We start from the raw sequence: 16,491 nt of genomic DNA, 5'->3' as shown, positions 1-16,491 counted from the left end.
TTAAAGAAGCGATTGGACAACCATTCCTCTGAAAAGGTATAGGGTTTCCTGCCTGAGCAGGGGGTTAGACTAGATGACCTCCAAGGTCCCTTCCAACTCTATTATTACTACTATTACTATAACAATAATAACACCACTTGGGCGGACGTTTTCCAGCTTCCCTAGTTTGGTTACAATCTTGGATTTCCGAGTGGTCCCCTATCCAACTAGGAGCCAGGCACCATCCCGCTTAGCTGGTTAAAGTGCTACAACCGCTGATCTCATTATGCACCCCAAGCTATCCTGGCTACAAGCCCGGCGCATGCGCAACAAAAATAGATCAAGCAGCGGGTTGAGAGAGGCTGCGTGCGGGGTTCGAGAACAAGCATGCGCACTCCCGCCTGGGAACACCACGCCCCCCCTCTCCGAATGGCCTACGTGAGGAGCGTCAGGGAGGAAAGCTTCCATCTGCGTAAATGGGCGGTGCCTCTGGCCCGGCTAGGGGGCCAGGCTTCCAACGGCGCGTGCGCAGCGGCTCGGAGGAGGCGGGGTCGCTGGGGCTGGCGTCGGGGAACGTACAGATACCCCTTCGCGATCCCAGCGGTGCTGCTGTTCTCCCCGCCGCCGTTGTTCTCGGGAGCTGCCTCCGTTCCTCCACGCGCTGCCTCGGACGGACCAGCTCCGCGCTCGCCGTCGCCCCGTTCCGCCGCCATGTCGTCCCCTCAGGACTTGTCTCACCACAACAACAACAACAACCTGCCGCCCGAGGGGACGCCCACCGAGCCAGGCCTCAACAGTGAGTGGGCTGAGGGCGGGTCGGGCGGCGGCGGCTCTCCCCGTTTCTCTTCCTTCCTTCTCTCCTCTCAACCTCCCCACTCCCGCGCGAGATGAGAATTGGGGGGTCCCCCCTCAAGAGGCGGTTAATCTCCCCCCGGGCCCGTTGCTTGTCAGGGATTGGATGGTCCCCTGGCCGCACGAGCGCCTGTGAGCCAATGAGAGAAAGGCTGGGTGGCAGGCGCGTGGGGGGGGGGAAGAGGGAGGGAGGGGGGCGAAAGGATACCTGAGCGGTGGGTGCAACTTTCCCAACCCGGAGTCTTCTGGAGCGTTGGACTACAACCCCCATAAGGCTTAAGCGTCAGCATGGGAGTGGGGGGGGGGAAGGAGGGCCATTGATTAGACTGGCTGCTTTGAAAAATCAGTTTCTTTAGGCGGCCTCCGACGGGGGTAGATTCTCCCCCTTTGATCCCTACACAACAACCCTGGGAGGTCGGTTGAGCTGAACGAGGGTGATTAGTCTGGAGCAAAAGGGGATTTTTAGTCAGCCGATGGGGATGGGAGTCTGGATCTTCTCTGTTTTTTTTCCCCTGTGCCTTTCACTGCCCCTGGTTCAAAAAGGGGGCGGGGGGAGGCAGAGGGAGATGAGCTGCCCTTCCATGGGAAGGAGTCCCCTTGAAATGAGAAGAGGGGCTGAAAAGGAATTCCCAGTCTCAGGAAATCAGTAGGGATAATTCCCCACCCATCATGTTCTGCTTATGGAGATTCTCAAGTCATCCAGGTCATGGTTGTCCCAAAGGTGTGGGGTTTTTTTTCTTCTTCTTTTCTTTGAAAAGCCAACTGGATTTCCTTTTTTTTCCTTTGAAAACCTTTGGCTTCTCATCCAAGGAGTTAGAAGCTTCTTAGATGCGAAGTGAAACATTTTCAAAGAAAAAAAAAGAAGCAAAGTCCAGTTGCCTTTTAGAAAAAGCACTTTTGGGATGTTCTGCCAACCTTATCTCCTGATGGCATCTGGTAGTGGCTTATACTTTAAAAAAAAAAAGCCTTTCACGATTTAAAGTTTATTGCCCATTTTATTGTCTTAGCTTTAAAAAGTCAGTGACTCCTTTTTTCCTCCCTGAAAGCTATCAAGGATGATATACTGCCCATTTAAAAATAACTCTGAAAAATAACTCTGAAACTTTTAAAGGCATTAGGTTAAGTGCGTGCCAGAATGGCCTTAAGTTTTTATTCTGTACTGTTTCGTTGTTTCTTTGTGTTTGGAATAATGATGAATCCACTTTTCTGATGTTTGTTATGTCATGGTATTTGTCTTTTAGTGCTGATGCTTGAACAAACTTGTTTTTCCTCCTAACTCTCTCAAACCCCCCCCCCCCCCATGTAATATGCCACAGGGAATTTACTTATTGCACTGGATTAAGTCTACTACTCAGGTTGAAAAGTGGCTTCCCTTGTATGGTAGATTGCTGCCAGGTTAAAAAAGAGACAAATATGATTGCTGTGAAACAGTCATCCAAAAAGAGAGTCATTTCTTTGAACAGTGGGAGGTTTGTGGACAGAGTTGATGAGGTGAGGTGATGGCATGTGACTGCCTCCTGCCTCCGGGTATTATAAGGCAGAATGGAATGGAACTTTGCAAAAGAAGTACAAATTAGTGGTACATTTTTTTTCAGGACAGAAGGAACTGGGAGCTTGAATCCAGTTTCTATAACCCTTTTAAACATTTTGTTGAAGGAAAACTCTATTCACTTGCATAAAATAAGTAAATATCAATGGGCTTTGGTTGCTGGGTTGTAAAAAGCATTTTGCAAACAATTGTGAGGCATAAATACATCTACAGTAAACGTTATGGAATGAAGGAATTGTGAATGGATGGAGTGGAGTAATTTATTTCTATGCTAGTGACCTTAAAAAAGAGGTTACAGCTGATGGCCTGGGTGGAAACTAGAGTATGTCAGAATGTGTTTATTTAGCTGTCAAATCCTGTGTGTACAGTACTATTCCCTTGTATCCAGATCAGTCAGCTCCTCTACTGTACATTTTTGTTCAATTTGTGGAGGATACCAGGTAGCTTCAATTTATAGTATGTATCTTTTGGATAACTATGTTTTTTGGGGGGGGTTGCTCCTGTTCTGGGGCTTTAACCAGCAGTCTCTGATTTGTGTTTGATATTTTGTTACTACTGGTTAATGTTCTTTTGAAAATGGGCAGCCTTATAAATAGTTTAAATAAATAACCTTTAAAAAAACTCTTTGGTCTGGATATTTTGGTGGAAAGGGATAAATTAGTATAACTAATACTGTGATTGCTGTGAAACAGTTATCCAAAAAGAGAGTCATTTCTTTGAACAGTGGGAGCATTAATTTATTGCATTGATATGTGTCACAATCAGATGTTACTTTCAGCTGCATTTTTAGGAAATATTTGAACCTGGTCTGAATATTTCTTGGCCTGCGTTTTGTTGTAAGATTCCATATGATTTTGTCAGCAACATTACTAGAAAAGAATACATAGTTAAATTATTTGGGGGAAGTTATTCCTCATTTTGCTGAAATAGCTATATGAACAAAAAAGCTTGCATTGAAGATTAAAGTTAATATTGTACAGTTGAAGGGAAGCAGTTAAGGAACCATTACCTTCCTGTTACTTTTTTCAATTAAGAGCCATTGCTTTCATGTGATAGCCTCTTTAAGGAAAATGCAGTTCCCCAATACTTCCAAAGGAAAATCATAGAAATTATTCATATATAGACAGGTCTTCTTAGTGGAAACATTATGGGTACCCTTCATACTTTTATTGCTGATACTTTAATGATGGGTTTTTAAAAAAAAATGTTTACTTTGACTTTGTTGTAAACTCCCAAATCTGTAGGAATGGGACAGGTTACAAACATTGTTAAATAAATATAAAACAGGACCGCAAGGAGACAGGACTTCAGTCATTTGATTAGAATATATACGCACATAAAGAGAGGGAATATGTATAATTACAGAGAGGTAAACCACACTGAAATACCTCTGTTATTCCATTAGGGTTTTGCTACATTACCTCCTAGTTAGAATTTTGTATATAACCTCTGAGCATAGAAACAAATAGCATCCACATGACAGTGAACCAACCATGTAGGTAAGTAGTTGTATAAATATCAAGAAGTAGTTATGAATTTGCTGTGGAATTATTTGTACATGTGATATAAAATAGCTGTATATGAAGGAACAGCAGTGGGCAGAAGACATAGTATGCTTTGATTAGATGTAGATTTTTTTTTTTTAATTTGTAGAAGATGGGTGGGAGTTTTTGACTGCCTATTGCTTAGTAGCAGTAGTGACATATAATTTTTTCACCTAAATTCTGTTGCTGAAATAAAGAAAACTAGAGGTAATGCAGGTAATAAAAAATAGATTTTTATTTCAAAGAAATCTTAATTTTGCTGGTTACACAAGATGAATTTGATGGATCAAATTTCTTTTAATTTCAAAGGTACTGTATATCTTTGGGGATTTTTCTATAATTTTAATGCAAATTCACTTGATTCCAAGTAAATTGATTTTGCAGTTGATTTATAATTTTATTTATTTTATGTTACATATATAATGTGGATTTTGTTTATAAGTTCAAAACATACATAGTATTCCATGCTATACCTTCCTCCCTGCTCCTATTTCCCCCCACAATAATAACTCTATTAAGAGAGATTAGGTTAATATATTATATATAATATATATAATATAGAGAGAATATATATTATATATATATAATATAGAGAGAATATAATATATATTCTGATATCAGAAACAGAAAGTTGTTTGAATTCCAGGCTTTGCATGGAATAGTTCAAAATAGTTTGGGGGTAAATAAAGCATTATTTGCTTTCTTTCCAGTAATCAAATTTTGGTATGGCTGCATATTTTTACAAGAAAGTGTAAAAGCTCTATTTGGATTTGGTTTACAGTTTCTGATGAGATATCTGGCTATTCAATAGGTTCCTGGGTAGAACTGCAGATGAATGGGAATGGGAATGACAACGACAACAGCAATGCAAAAAATGGGGGTCTAGAACATGTTCCTTCTTCATCTTCCATCCACAATGGAGATATGGAGAAAATACTTCTCGATGCTCAGCATGAGTCTGGACAAAACAGTTCACGGGGTAGTTCTCATTGTGACAGGTAAGCATTTATTTTTTTACATTTTTAAAATACTTTGGAATGAATTATTTTTTGGGAACTGTTACTAATATCATTTCATTTCCTAGAATGCAAGTTTAGCTGGATTTACATCTCATATTAAGCCAGAGATTATATTAATAGTTGCTATATAAATAATATGTAAATTCCTTTTTAAGGATTTTCAGCTTTTCAGTTTTATTAAAGTTTCTTGTATTATATAAGGGAGAATAGAAGGAAATTCTGAAGGCCTGGAAAAATATTTTGCAGTTGGTTGAGTGCCTCGCATAATCAGTTGTTGTTTAAATCTATGTTTATTTTTGATGAGCCTTTTGCAGTAGATACTTGCTATTTATGGAATACCGTATATTTGGATGGGGAGAAACCTGTTTCTTTACTAAAAACAATTATGTGGACAAGAATCCATTATGCTTGTATTATATTAAAGTGGTGATAAACTTAACAAGACACTAAAACCACAGAATTAAAAAGTCAGACCTTCATTATTACACTAGGTCTGTATTACATCTGTGCCCTCAAACTGTCTGCTTCTGTTAAAGATGATTATCTTCACTGCTTAAAAGTTTGAAGCCTCTTTTAATAAAATGCCATTTGTGACCTTGTGTTTCAATGTGTTAGGAAGCAGATCTTCATCATATCACTGAAACTGCATGTATTAGGAATTCATGCTAAGTCTTCATACAATTATTTTACATTAGAAATTTTCTACTTATTATTGGTAGTCACAAAGATAATAAAACTGAATAAAAGCAACACTAGCTTTTTCAGTATTATAAAAATATGCTTTTTTCCCCCTATAATCGAAATGTAGAAATAGAAGCACGTTCTGCTAGTGATCATTCATCTCTTAATATGCTGTGCATCCGATGATTAATTCTCTTAATCAAATTAAAAATGTCTTAAACTATCAATTTCAGTCTGCTGCTGGTATGTTGCTTACCAGGGAAGAGAGCTGGTTCAGGAATTAGATACTGAATGATTTAGTGGAGGTGGGTGTGGCTGTATTTTCTCCCAGGGAAATAACAGAGGAGTTTAACTCCTATAAAGAGGAACACCTTATTAAAGAAAGGGGCAAGGAAAAGGCACATATAAGCAGAGACAAGGAAAGTTGTCCAGGAGACAAATGTGAAAGTTAATAGGCAGGGTAAACAACCCGATGCTAAATCAGGCCACTATTAAAACAAACAAACAAGCAAAAAAAAAACAGAAATTGAATTTTCTGCCGCAAAAAGAATAGCTTCTTAACACAGAGTAGACAGAAGACAATGTCTCAGGCAATGTGAATGCTAATTATTTTAAGTAGAACTCGCATTTAATATCCAGCAGCTGCTAATTTTTTCTTTTTCGTAGCTTTTCTACAATAAATTATTGATCAGAAATTTCTGTATTCTTATGTGCCTGGTTACGTTATTTCAAATCCACTTGCCAAGGACAGTTTTAACAGCAAATGATACTTCCTTTTTTTGTTGTTGTTGCTGTTATCAACTTTGAACATAAACATTTAACTGCTTTTGCAATTCTCTGAGAAGGCACCAGATAAAAACTGTTTGAATTGCATTTTCTAATTTAGAGAAGACCAGCCATAGCCACAGCCAACACATTAAATCTACAATCATTTGTTTTATACTGCAGATAATATCAACATCGGCTTCTTCCTCAATTAAATTTATAAAGTAGTTTTGTGTGCACTTATTCAATTTGGGCCCCGTCTGTTTCCTAAGAAGAGAATTAAGGCTGTTCTTCTCTTGTCAGGGCTCTCTTAACACCAGCGTTCCCCCTGGGCAGACAAGCACTACATGTGAGGGAATAAACCTCATTTGGAGATCTCACTGGACTCCTCAGGCAGCAGGTGGAAGCAGGTGGCAAAGAGAACTTTTGCCCAACTTCAGATGGGGCACTAATTACAGGGTTACTTGCTGCAGAAGGTTGCAGTAACTCTTGCCCTCATTACTTCTTGGTTAGAGGAACACAATGTATTTTGCAAGGGGATTGCTTTAAAGACTACTTGGAAATTATGAGTTGGTTTCCATTTACAATACAAAGTGTGGGTTTAAAACCTGTGAAGTCATTTATGTCTTGACATCAGATTATTGCAGGACTGCCTATTCCCAACTTGAATCCGCCCAACCTAGTGGATCTCTTGTTGAGAAATTCCTTGTAGTCCTTCGCTTCTGAGAGGTAAGGAAAAGAATAGTTTTCTAGTGGAAACCAGGCTCTCCCTTTCTTTGATAGCTTTCAGGAAGAAACTGTTCTGCAAAGAGTTCTAATGATAGTGCATACTGTGCTATCTTATTTATATTGCATTGGTCTTACTCCTGTTATGTCTAAAGGTTTTATGGTTTAATGATTAAGTTGCAGTTTTAAAGTACTGCAGAAGTTTTATTATGTGAACCACTGAGAACTCTCAGGTAGTAATAGGATATAAAACATTAAATAAACTTTAGTAATAGGTGCAAATGAAAATTAATAACGGTACTTTGTAATAACAATGCTTTGTGATAACAATGATACGTTTCATTTCTGCAGTCCTTCTCCACAAGAAGATGGACAGATAATGTTTGATGTGGAAATGCATACAAGTAAAGACAATAGTTCTCAGGTATTTTCCTTCTTTTTACTTAAAGTCCTGTTTGTGAAAGATTAAGATAGCAAAATTTTAAAACTTTGTTCTAGCAGTGAGTTTTTATTCATTCTCCAATCCTAATAAATAATCTCATTGCTATTTTTTTCCAGTCAAAAGGTACTCTTTTTATTTAAAATGAAGTTTTTGTGGTCATATAGGCATTTTAATTGTGTTGTTATGGCAAGAAGTCTTTGATAACATACTTGTATACCTTTGTGCCTCCAAAAAAAGGCTGGACATTTAAGACAGGTTCTGATATATGTTAATTCTTATGGCGGGGTAACTAAAGTTTTGAACACACTTTTTGGATTTTGATGGTAGAATATTAATTTTAATTAAGAATATTGCTCTCACTCATAAATACTTTAAGTCATATTTTTGGAAATTGTTCTGTAGTAAATTGCCTACAACCTACAGATATATTTTTTTTTTAATCTCATGGAGACTTAATCATTACAATTACACTTAACTGCTATCTAGGATTTCAGGATCTTCAGGGTGTAGGTCCGTTGTAAACTGATTCATATAGGATGAGAAAATGAGTTATTTTTAGATAAATATGTAACAATCTGCCTATTTGTTCAGTTCAGTTTTTGTCAGAGTTATTTTCCCAGCTGTATTTTGAGTCCTTCCATAATTTCAGTCTGACTTGATGGCTCATGTTTCTTCTTTGTATTATGATAATTGTTTTTTTGCAATAAAAGAATAATAAAGGCACACTGTGAACTATGTAAGCAAAGCACAGTTTCTTATAAATAGCATAAAACTGGTTCAAATGAAATCTTTTAGTTGTTGTTTTTTATTTGAATTTTTACAAGACCTGCCTGCTTATCTCCTGATCACTTCTCTGTAGGAAATACTAAGAGGAACAATTGAACTGAATGAATTACAGAACTTATCCATTATGTATTTTCAGTCTGAAGAGGAAACAGTAGAAGGCGAAAAGGAAGAGGATGTTTTGAAGAAAAGTGCTGACTGGGTATCAGATTGGTCAAGTAGACCAGAAAATATTCCTCCCAAGTGAGTTGAAATCCTTTGTAATAAATATACTTTTGCTGAGAAGAAATGTTGATTGCAACAGAATATTAAAATAATTATTTTAATCATAATCTTCAATAAGCTAAAAGTAAACAAGAACCCAATCAAGGAATCATCAAGACCACCCCCACCAACACTTAACAGGGCAGGCCACTAGTGTACAAAACGACAGCAAATCCCACTCCCTTGTAGCACTGATGATGTTACCTAGTTTGGTAATGAAATGTCTGCAAGGGGAAAAAAAGCAATCTCAAATCGCACCAAGGAGCCTATAAAAGAATTATGAAAAGAAAGTTTAAGAACTGTATTCTTACCAGGAAAACCCAGATCAGATTCTGAGTTTCATGTTTGTCAAAGTATCTTCCATCCATCCTTATTGAGTGCTCATATTGAAGAGTAGGTACTCATAGGAGCCAAAGAAAACAACGTTCTTTTATAGCACTTCCAGATGAGGAAGATGGAAGTAAGGTTGAAAACTCTTTTTACTCTTTCCTTGGCTTTCCATCAGCCTCAAGAGTTCTAGTTACACTATGCTCAAAGTTGAAAACTTGTTTCCCCTGTCACGCCACTGTGTTCCACAGATTTCTACTAAGTCATTTCAGGTTAAGCAAGGTTTGGCAAAAACAAAACCCACAATGTTTCTATCCCATATTTTGGTCAAACCCAAAGACATTTTACAGCAGGGGTAGGCAACCTTGGCTCTTTTATGACTCATGGACTTCAGCTCCCAGTGGGAGTTGAAGTCCACGAGTCATAAAATAGCCGAGGTTGCCTACCCCTGTTTTACAGTGATTTTGTGGGTCATGTAGCCAACACATGTGCAGATAGAGCCCTTTTTCCCTCTCTCTTCTCAGGACCCCCCAGAGCAGCATAGCCCACTATTCAGCTAACCTCGCTGATGTCTCAGCACGGCATAACCCACCTGCCTGCCCAAAGGTTTACCTTCAGAATGAACCATCCAAAGCCAGCTGCTTTAAAATGTTTTGCACATTCCGGGTCCCTTTCAACTGAGCTACCAAATTTTAGCTAAGAAGTTCTTTACAATTCTGAGGCAAGAAATCCATGAAAATTGTTGATCATGCTCTTTAGAGTAGCGGTTCTTTATCACCCCTATCTTAATAAAAGCAGAAAAAAAGAAAACTCTTCCCCATGTGCCGTATATAACCCTAGTGGCGAACTTATGGCACGCGTGTCACAGGTGGCATGCAGAGCCCTCTCTGTGGGCACGTGCGCTGTCGCCCCAGTCCTAGGCCCCAGTCCTAGGTTTTATAAAACCTTTTCACTTTAGGCCTCCACTTCCGTGTGCCCTCCCCCCCCAAAAAAAGGGTTCAATCAATCCATGCTTCTCGTGGGAAAAAAAAAAGATCTTGCAAAGTTGGAATTGATTGAAATTTTTTAGTCCCACCCAGTCTGCTGTTACCACCAAAGCCATGCCCACCCAATGGGCCACACCCCCCCCCAATGGGCCATGCCCAGTTGGGACCCGATGATACATAAGTGGGTTTTGGGTTGCAGTTTGGGCACTCGGTCTCTAAAAGGTTCGCCATCACTGGTATACGACATAACTTTTGCAAAATTTCGTCTTACTGCTTTGTCCTTTGCCCAAGGTCAAGTACAGCGGAGCCACTAAAATCCACTCACCACTGCAATCCAGGGAATTAACCATCAACTTGCTTATGTATGTTGCCTTGGTTGTTAAACCAAATATGCTGGGTTTTGTTTTCTAGAAATGAGTCAAACCTAGCTGGGGTTCTTCTTGAGATAAATTGCCTACCTTTATAAGAGTGAATGGGGTGCTTTGTTCATCAGCAGCATGAGAAAATAACAATTTCTGTTCCTGTGGATTTCTGTAGTCTGATCTCAATACATATTCATCATGGGAGCAAAATTGTTCCATGCTTGAAAATATTGAAGAAGTAATTTAACAAGACTTAATAATTTAACTACGGCTCACTAATTTGGACCTGTTCATTTCCTCATTTCTGCTAAGCTTGATCTAATGTTTGTTAGATACCGAAAAATGCTGTTTGGTTTTAGGATTCTTAAATTTGAAGAAACATCTATAATAAAACTCAAATAAAATCTGACATGCAGAATTTCTGTTATGTAAAAATGGGATGTTCTCCGGTTAGAGATTTCTCAGCTACTGACCCAGGTTTTCATGTCTGTTAAAAGGGCTTTCCATTACAGTATTTAACTCTTGCTCTATTGTTGTTTTCAAGTACCCCAATTCAATATATTCTATACAATATATTCTATCCTCCTTGTCTCCCTCTGCTTTTTCAGGGAGTTTCACTTCAGACATCCTAAGCGAGCAGTGTCTTTAAGTATGAGAAAGAGTGGAGCTATGAAAAAAGGTGGCATTTTCTCAGCTGAATTTCTTAAGGTTTTCATTCCATCTCTCTTCATATCTCATGTTTTGGCTTTGGGACTAGGGTAAGTATGACTACATAAATTGAGTGATCAGTATGATGAGTTATTTTTAATGGTTCTTAAAACTTTGAATTCCAGAATTGTTCCCAGCAACTTCCAAGAATAGTGCTAGTGGAAGTTCCAATGTTTTTGAAGAGAAGAAAATAAGCATATACACAGTTAGAGCAATATTTTAGAGCAGAGCTAGTACAGGATTGCCTAGAATGAGAGGGACATTATAAAATCAGCTGCAGAATGTTGGGGAGAAAAACTCTAAAATATTTTTCCCATCATTCTACAGTAGAGGGAGAATAAATTCCTGCTATTGCTTTTCTGAAAGGGTAACCCCAGCTCCTCCTGGATTTCTTTAGATCTCTGTGAGTAGGTTCTTTCTCAGTAAGAACTGACATTGAGTAACAACAGAATGCAAAACAAAATTGCAAGAAATATATGATTAAAGGATGGATGTATATTATAGATGTCATGACAGCTTTTCTTAAAGCAATTGGAGTTACCCTGGTTAAAAAAAAAAAACCTGGGATGGTGATGAATGGAAGATAGATCAAGTTCTGCTTAGCTGCCATATATATAATACCCATCCTGCGAGATTTTTTTTTCCTTTGAGCTTTTATTAAGGAGTTAGTTTAGAAACAAGCAGTAGAAACAATTATAAGTCTGTTTGTTACTTTAGAAATCTTGTATCCATCACTGATAAACAACAAGCACAATCACTACCCTCTGTTAAGAAACAGTTGTCAGTTTTCAGAATGTTTTGAAAATCCATAGATGTAATTTTCAGGTTTCTTGACAATGTTACAATTACTTTGCCTTAAAAGCCTAATTTGAATGGTCCCAACAATGCCTTTATGTAATTTCTGTCTGAGAAGGAGGAAATTGTAAGTGAGGAATGGTACTTTGGGATCTACTTTGTTACATTTTGTTTTTAGATCCAAGTAGAAAACCAGAGATAATGACTCTTTAGCTCTGGAGATAATTTTGCATTTCAACACCAAGGAGCTCATAGTATTTCCATGCAAAAAAACTACTCTTGATCTATTACATGAGCAACAATCTGTCAATGGTTGTATGCTCTAGAGAATTGAACATATTTGCCCAGATTTAATATAACTAAATAGCAAACAAAATACTTCAGGAATGCAGGAGAAAAGCGTGCACAGTACCATGTGCTTTCTCAGATACCAGGCACCTACTTCTAATTAAAGAAATGAAGTAAGAGATCCCTGTCCACCTACACAAAATAAGCCATAGAGTTGCAACATCTTTACTTTCTTTGCCAACTGCAGATACTAATGATAATTTTCTTCTTGAAACATGTTAGCTGCACATCATGTTTTCATGCTTTGTAAAAAAATATATGAATGAGTAACAATGTTTCCTTAATACATTTTGATTTTCTTTGATGGATGTTAGAATTAGTTTGGAAGAATAAAGTAAGCCGAACAGATCTTTGGGGCAGGCAGCAGATATAAAGTACCAATGTACTTTGCTTTGCATTTCATTGCAGTATCTACATTGGAAAGCGACTGACCACACCTTCAGCTAGCACTTACTGAAAGAAGCATGCACAAATCCTGGAAATCTTGTGATGATCTGTGAAGGAATTAATGTCCTACTAGTACCATTGGAACTTGAGACAATTCTAAGCATGATCTTTCTCTCCCTCCCCAACCTTCACTTTTTTATACATATCCCGGTTCCGCTAACTCTTGGAATTCAGTATTGTGTTGGAACCCTGTGGAGGTGTTTCACTAGTTGTCTTTTCCCGACCACCTTCCGTATCCTGCAGGACACATCAGAGTTGCCTAACCAAGTTTACAGTTGCCTACATGTCACAAGGGCTTCTTTCAGTGCAAAATGCCACCAGCAAATTATAATTGTTATCAGTGATGCCTCTGCCATCTCTTTATTACAATACCAAATAATCTGCCCAGTGCTTAAAGGAAATCTTCAGTATGACAATTCCCATTTTTAAAAGAGACTGAGAATTAACAGAAGCTGTTTGTAAAACAAAACTAATTGACAGGTTTATTTTCGCTCTGCAATTTATTTGGCAGTTGTCTTGAGTTAATTTTTTTTTTTAATTTCAGGAGGCAAAAACTTCACAGACATCAAAAAAGAATTAGAATTTTATTCCTCAGCAAGTTTGAATACCAAGTACCTGTCTTTAGGTTGTGTTTCCATGAAGTAATGAATTTATTTCTGATAGCATTGGCCAACATTTAGGTTTTTTAAAACTATTTCATTATTTGCATGTGAAGAAATTTCTAGTATTCTTCAGCTTTTTATTTAATGGAAGTCTTCCTTTCAAAGTAGTTTGACTTGAAGTATTTAGACTCCATGTAAAATATCTGTATCTTACTTGGGAACAGTCTTGCTGTTCTGTTTTTTTTTTTTTTTTTTAAGGCACCATGTTTTGAGCTGTCTTCTGTGTTTGAGTTCCATTTCTTCTATTTTCATGGTTTGAATCTCTCATTTGCAATTGCTGAAATCCTAAAGATTTTGGTTTCAGATCTTCATTACAGTCATAATTAGCATAAAAGACTTTGGTAATAGCTTAGAAATCTTACTAAGGGGAATATTTTGCATTGTTTGGCTTCAGATACACTTCTTTTTCCCAACTGTGAAGCTTAATTCAAATTTTTAAAGTTGATATAGACTAATATTCCTAAATAGATTCATTTTGATGTTTAAGCTTTATAGCGTCATTTTGAAAGCTTTCCTTCAAATTGACCTCTGTATTTCATGGAGTTTGCTTGGTTGAATATAGAAATAGCTTGCTATTGTCTTCTCCCACAAAGTTTTTTGCCTTCCTCATTATTCAACTGCTCTTTGTAGTTCCCCCACACAGAAGTACTAACCTTGCCCATTTAGTGTTCTATGCCAGACTAGGTTATCCAGGTGCTGTTTTTGTGTGGGTGTATGTCTGTGTGTGTGTATGTGTTTGTGGTACCTGCTGAGATTTTTTTTTCCTGCTCACGCATGTGCTCTGCATGTTAATCATAGCAGGAGGTAGCACCTGGATGACTGGACCTAGGCTTGGAAGATAAGCAAAGTTGGGTCTGATGTGTATTTAGAGGGGAAACCACAAAGCAATGCAAAGATTGCAGACTAGACTTAGGAACTCAATAAAAACTAGAAGAGGCTACCAATAGGTTAGTTCCATATTTGTTGCCAAGAAAGCCACAAGGGCTGGTCGAGGATGTCCATCAGCAAGTAAGCTTAATTTGAAGAAGGCTTCACATGCTACGTATTGAGGTAAGCATGGCTGATTTTAAAACTGGCAGAAATCAGTAGATTCTGTGATATTATTAGACTGACAATAAAGCATATACAAAATCTTAAGAGATGATAGACTTCTGAAAACGTAATAGTGCAAGAACAATAGGTAGTACCGCTGAAATAAGTGAAATGTGTGAAGTGGAGAGGATTTTCATGATATCTATTCCTAAAATACCTTTGTTTCAGCCTGGTTTTTCTATAATTTACTGGAAATCTCAATCTTTCTCTCTCTCCCCCTTCCATCCACTAAGTTACACATATTCTTGAAAACCTGTGAAAGGTTTTATGCCCTTTCAGCTTTGAATAGTAGCACTTGTATTACTTGCAATTATGTATTTATTTCCTGTGTGGATATTGGAATAATTTTGAGGTGATTAAATAGAATAAGGATTCTTTAAAAACCAAGCGTAAAAGTCCAGAGCACTTTTCAAAACCAATTATTTTATTGCATTTTGTCGTAATTGGATCATAACATCTGTATGAAATTTGGACCATGTTTATTAAAAAGCGGGGGGGGAGGGGAGGAAAGCTGTCCAAAATACATTATAACTGATCTGCAGGATGCTATTTGATCAGCTAGAAGGCCTGTATGCTTGTGAATCAGTACTTTCAATATTATTTAGGCATCTGTGGGATTAAAACTGATGGAAAAACATCATTGGCATTTATGTACCTGATCACTGTTGAGCTTGTTGCCACTGCAGTGTTCCAAAGCAGTATTTATTACTAACTGATTAGAAGCTTGAGATATCCTAACTTTTTATATTACAAAATGGACCAGTTTGTTAAAATTTGAAAGAGATATCAGTTGTAATGCTTTGTTTAAGTTAAACATTATTAAGTAGCTTTATACTTGTTTACAGTTTGAGGGGAAATACAGGCCTCATTTTTCAAACAATGAATGAAATATGGGATGCGACATTTGTACATAGGATCAAGCAGAAATGCATAAGCTTGCACATTAGAAAAAAGCAGCAGGCTGAACTGCAACACTAAACAAAGCAAACAAATTCAACTATTTACTGTTTTTAAGAAGTGAGAACTGAAAACTAAGAAATCGCTTTTTAAAAACAACAACAACAATGAAAGACAGATTGCTGAAGTTATTGAGTTAAATGAGCCAAAGTGATTATGCATTCTTCATCTTTAGTTAGCACTTTGTAACATGATAATATACAGTTTACATGTATAAGGTGTAGCTATAAAATTTTGTGCCATTAAAGCTGTCACAAAACTGAATTTGGTGGTTGCTTCTTGTCAGTGTTTTACACAATGTTTAGATGATAGATTTCTGTGGCTGTCCTGACACATTGCCAGGATGCTATCATAAGGATCATGTTTAAATGTACTGATATATTAAGTATTTTTAAAAAAGAACACTATTAAGATTTTTGTAACAAGTGTGAATTCTGTGCAGTTACAGATACATACTACAAACTTGTAAAGACTTGAAATTGGTTGTTAAATATCCCATGTAACTGCAAATACAGGTTTATTGCTCCTTGAAGAAAAACAAGCTTACTCTATTTTGAGATAATATTACATAAACTAGTATTTTACCTCATGTCCATGGAAATTCTCAATCATCCAGTGGTGGGATTCAGCCAGTTCGCACCAGTTTGGCAGAACCGGTAGCTAATTTTTTGTTGCCCAGGCCCAGAATGGACTTCTGGAAGCGGCATCCACACAGAGAACCGGTTGTTCATATATTTGAATCCCACCACTGCAATCAGCCATGTCATGGTTATCCCAAAGGTGCTTTTCCAAATGGCAACTGGACTTTCTTGGTTTTTTCCTTAAATATTTTGGAAGCTTCTTTAGTTCTAATATTTTACCATCCAATTGGATGTTTTCAAGCCTTCTGAATGTGAAATGATTCACATCAGGTTTGGCTGTATCATCGTTATTCAAATGCCCCAAATATATTCTTCAAAGCTGAATTAAAATACAACTGCCCAAATTTAAAAGCAAGTTTATTTTAAAAATTCCACAAAGAGTGAATCAATGGATGAACAAAAGAAATATGAGTCAAACAAATGAATAATGGGAAAAAAAATTAGGTTCAGTTAGTCCTTGACTTAAGGTCACAACTGGGTCCAGAATTTATGTTGCTAAACAAGGTAGTTAAGTGAGTCACACCCATTTTATGGCTCCCCCCCCACAATTGTTAGGCAAATC

The 16,491-nt window shown here is 37.6% G+C and overlaps 1 protein-coding gene across 4 annotated transcripts; it reads left to right on the top strand.

Moving 5' to 3' along the window:
- Window positions 1-435: 435 nt before the first annotated feature.
- Window positions 436-15,552, top strand: BNIP3L (BCL2 interacting protein 3 like). Of its 4 annotated transcripts, none has more exons than XM_039354190.1 (6): window positions 436-775; window positions 4,736-4,922; window positions 7,467-7,539; window positions 8,417-8,583; window positions 10,888-11,037; window positions 13,122-15,552. In XM_039354190.1, exons 1-6 carry the CDS (start codon window positions 691-693, stop codon window positions 13,255-13,257), a joined length of 798 nt encoding a protein of 265 aa, XP_039210124.1. In that variant the 5' UTR covers window positions 436-690; the 3' UTR covers window positions 13,258-15,552. The 4 variants fall into 4 exon arrangements, with proteins under 4 accessions (XP_039210124.1, XP_039210126.1, XP_039210122.1 ...); XM_039354192.1 differs by having other exon boundaries at window positions 462-775; window positions 8,480-8,583; window positions 12,539-13,264; XM_039354188.1 differs by having other exon boundaries at window positions 545-775; window positions 8,480-8,583.
- Window positions 15,553-16,491: the final 939 nt, after the last annotated feature.

The sequence above is a fragment of the Crotalus tigris genome, unplaced genomic scaffold (assembly GCF_016545835.1).
Source record: "Crotalus tigris isolate CLP2741 ecotype Arizona unplaced genomic scaffold, ASM1654583v1 scf7180000018549.3470463, whole genome shotgun sequence".
Classification (NCBI taxonomy): Eukaryota; Metazoa; Chordata; class Lepidosauria; order Squamata; family Viperidae; genus Crotalus; species Crotalus tigris.
The sequence above is the reverse complement of the archived record's forward strand: the minus strand, read 5'-3'. Positions and strand labels throughout refer to the sequence as shown.

What these genes read in the sequence shown, in the direction of transcription:
- BNIP3L (XM_039354190.1), top strand. Translation starts at nt 691, where the DNA reads ATGTCGTCCCCTCAGGACTTGTCTCACCACAACAACAACAACAACCTG. An exon ending in CCAGAAAATATTCCTCCCAA is followed by an intron (nt 8,584 to 10,887) that starts GTGAGTTGAAAT and finishes CTGCTTTTTCAG; the next exon opens with GGAGTTTCACTTCAGACATC. An exon ending in GTTTTGGCTTTGGGACTAGG is followed by an intron (nt 11,038 to 13,121) that starts GTAAGTATGACT and finishes TTTTAATTTCAG; the next exon opens with GAGGCAAAAACTTCACAGAC.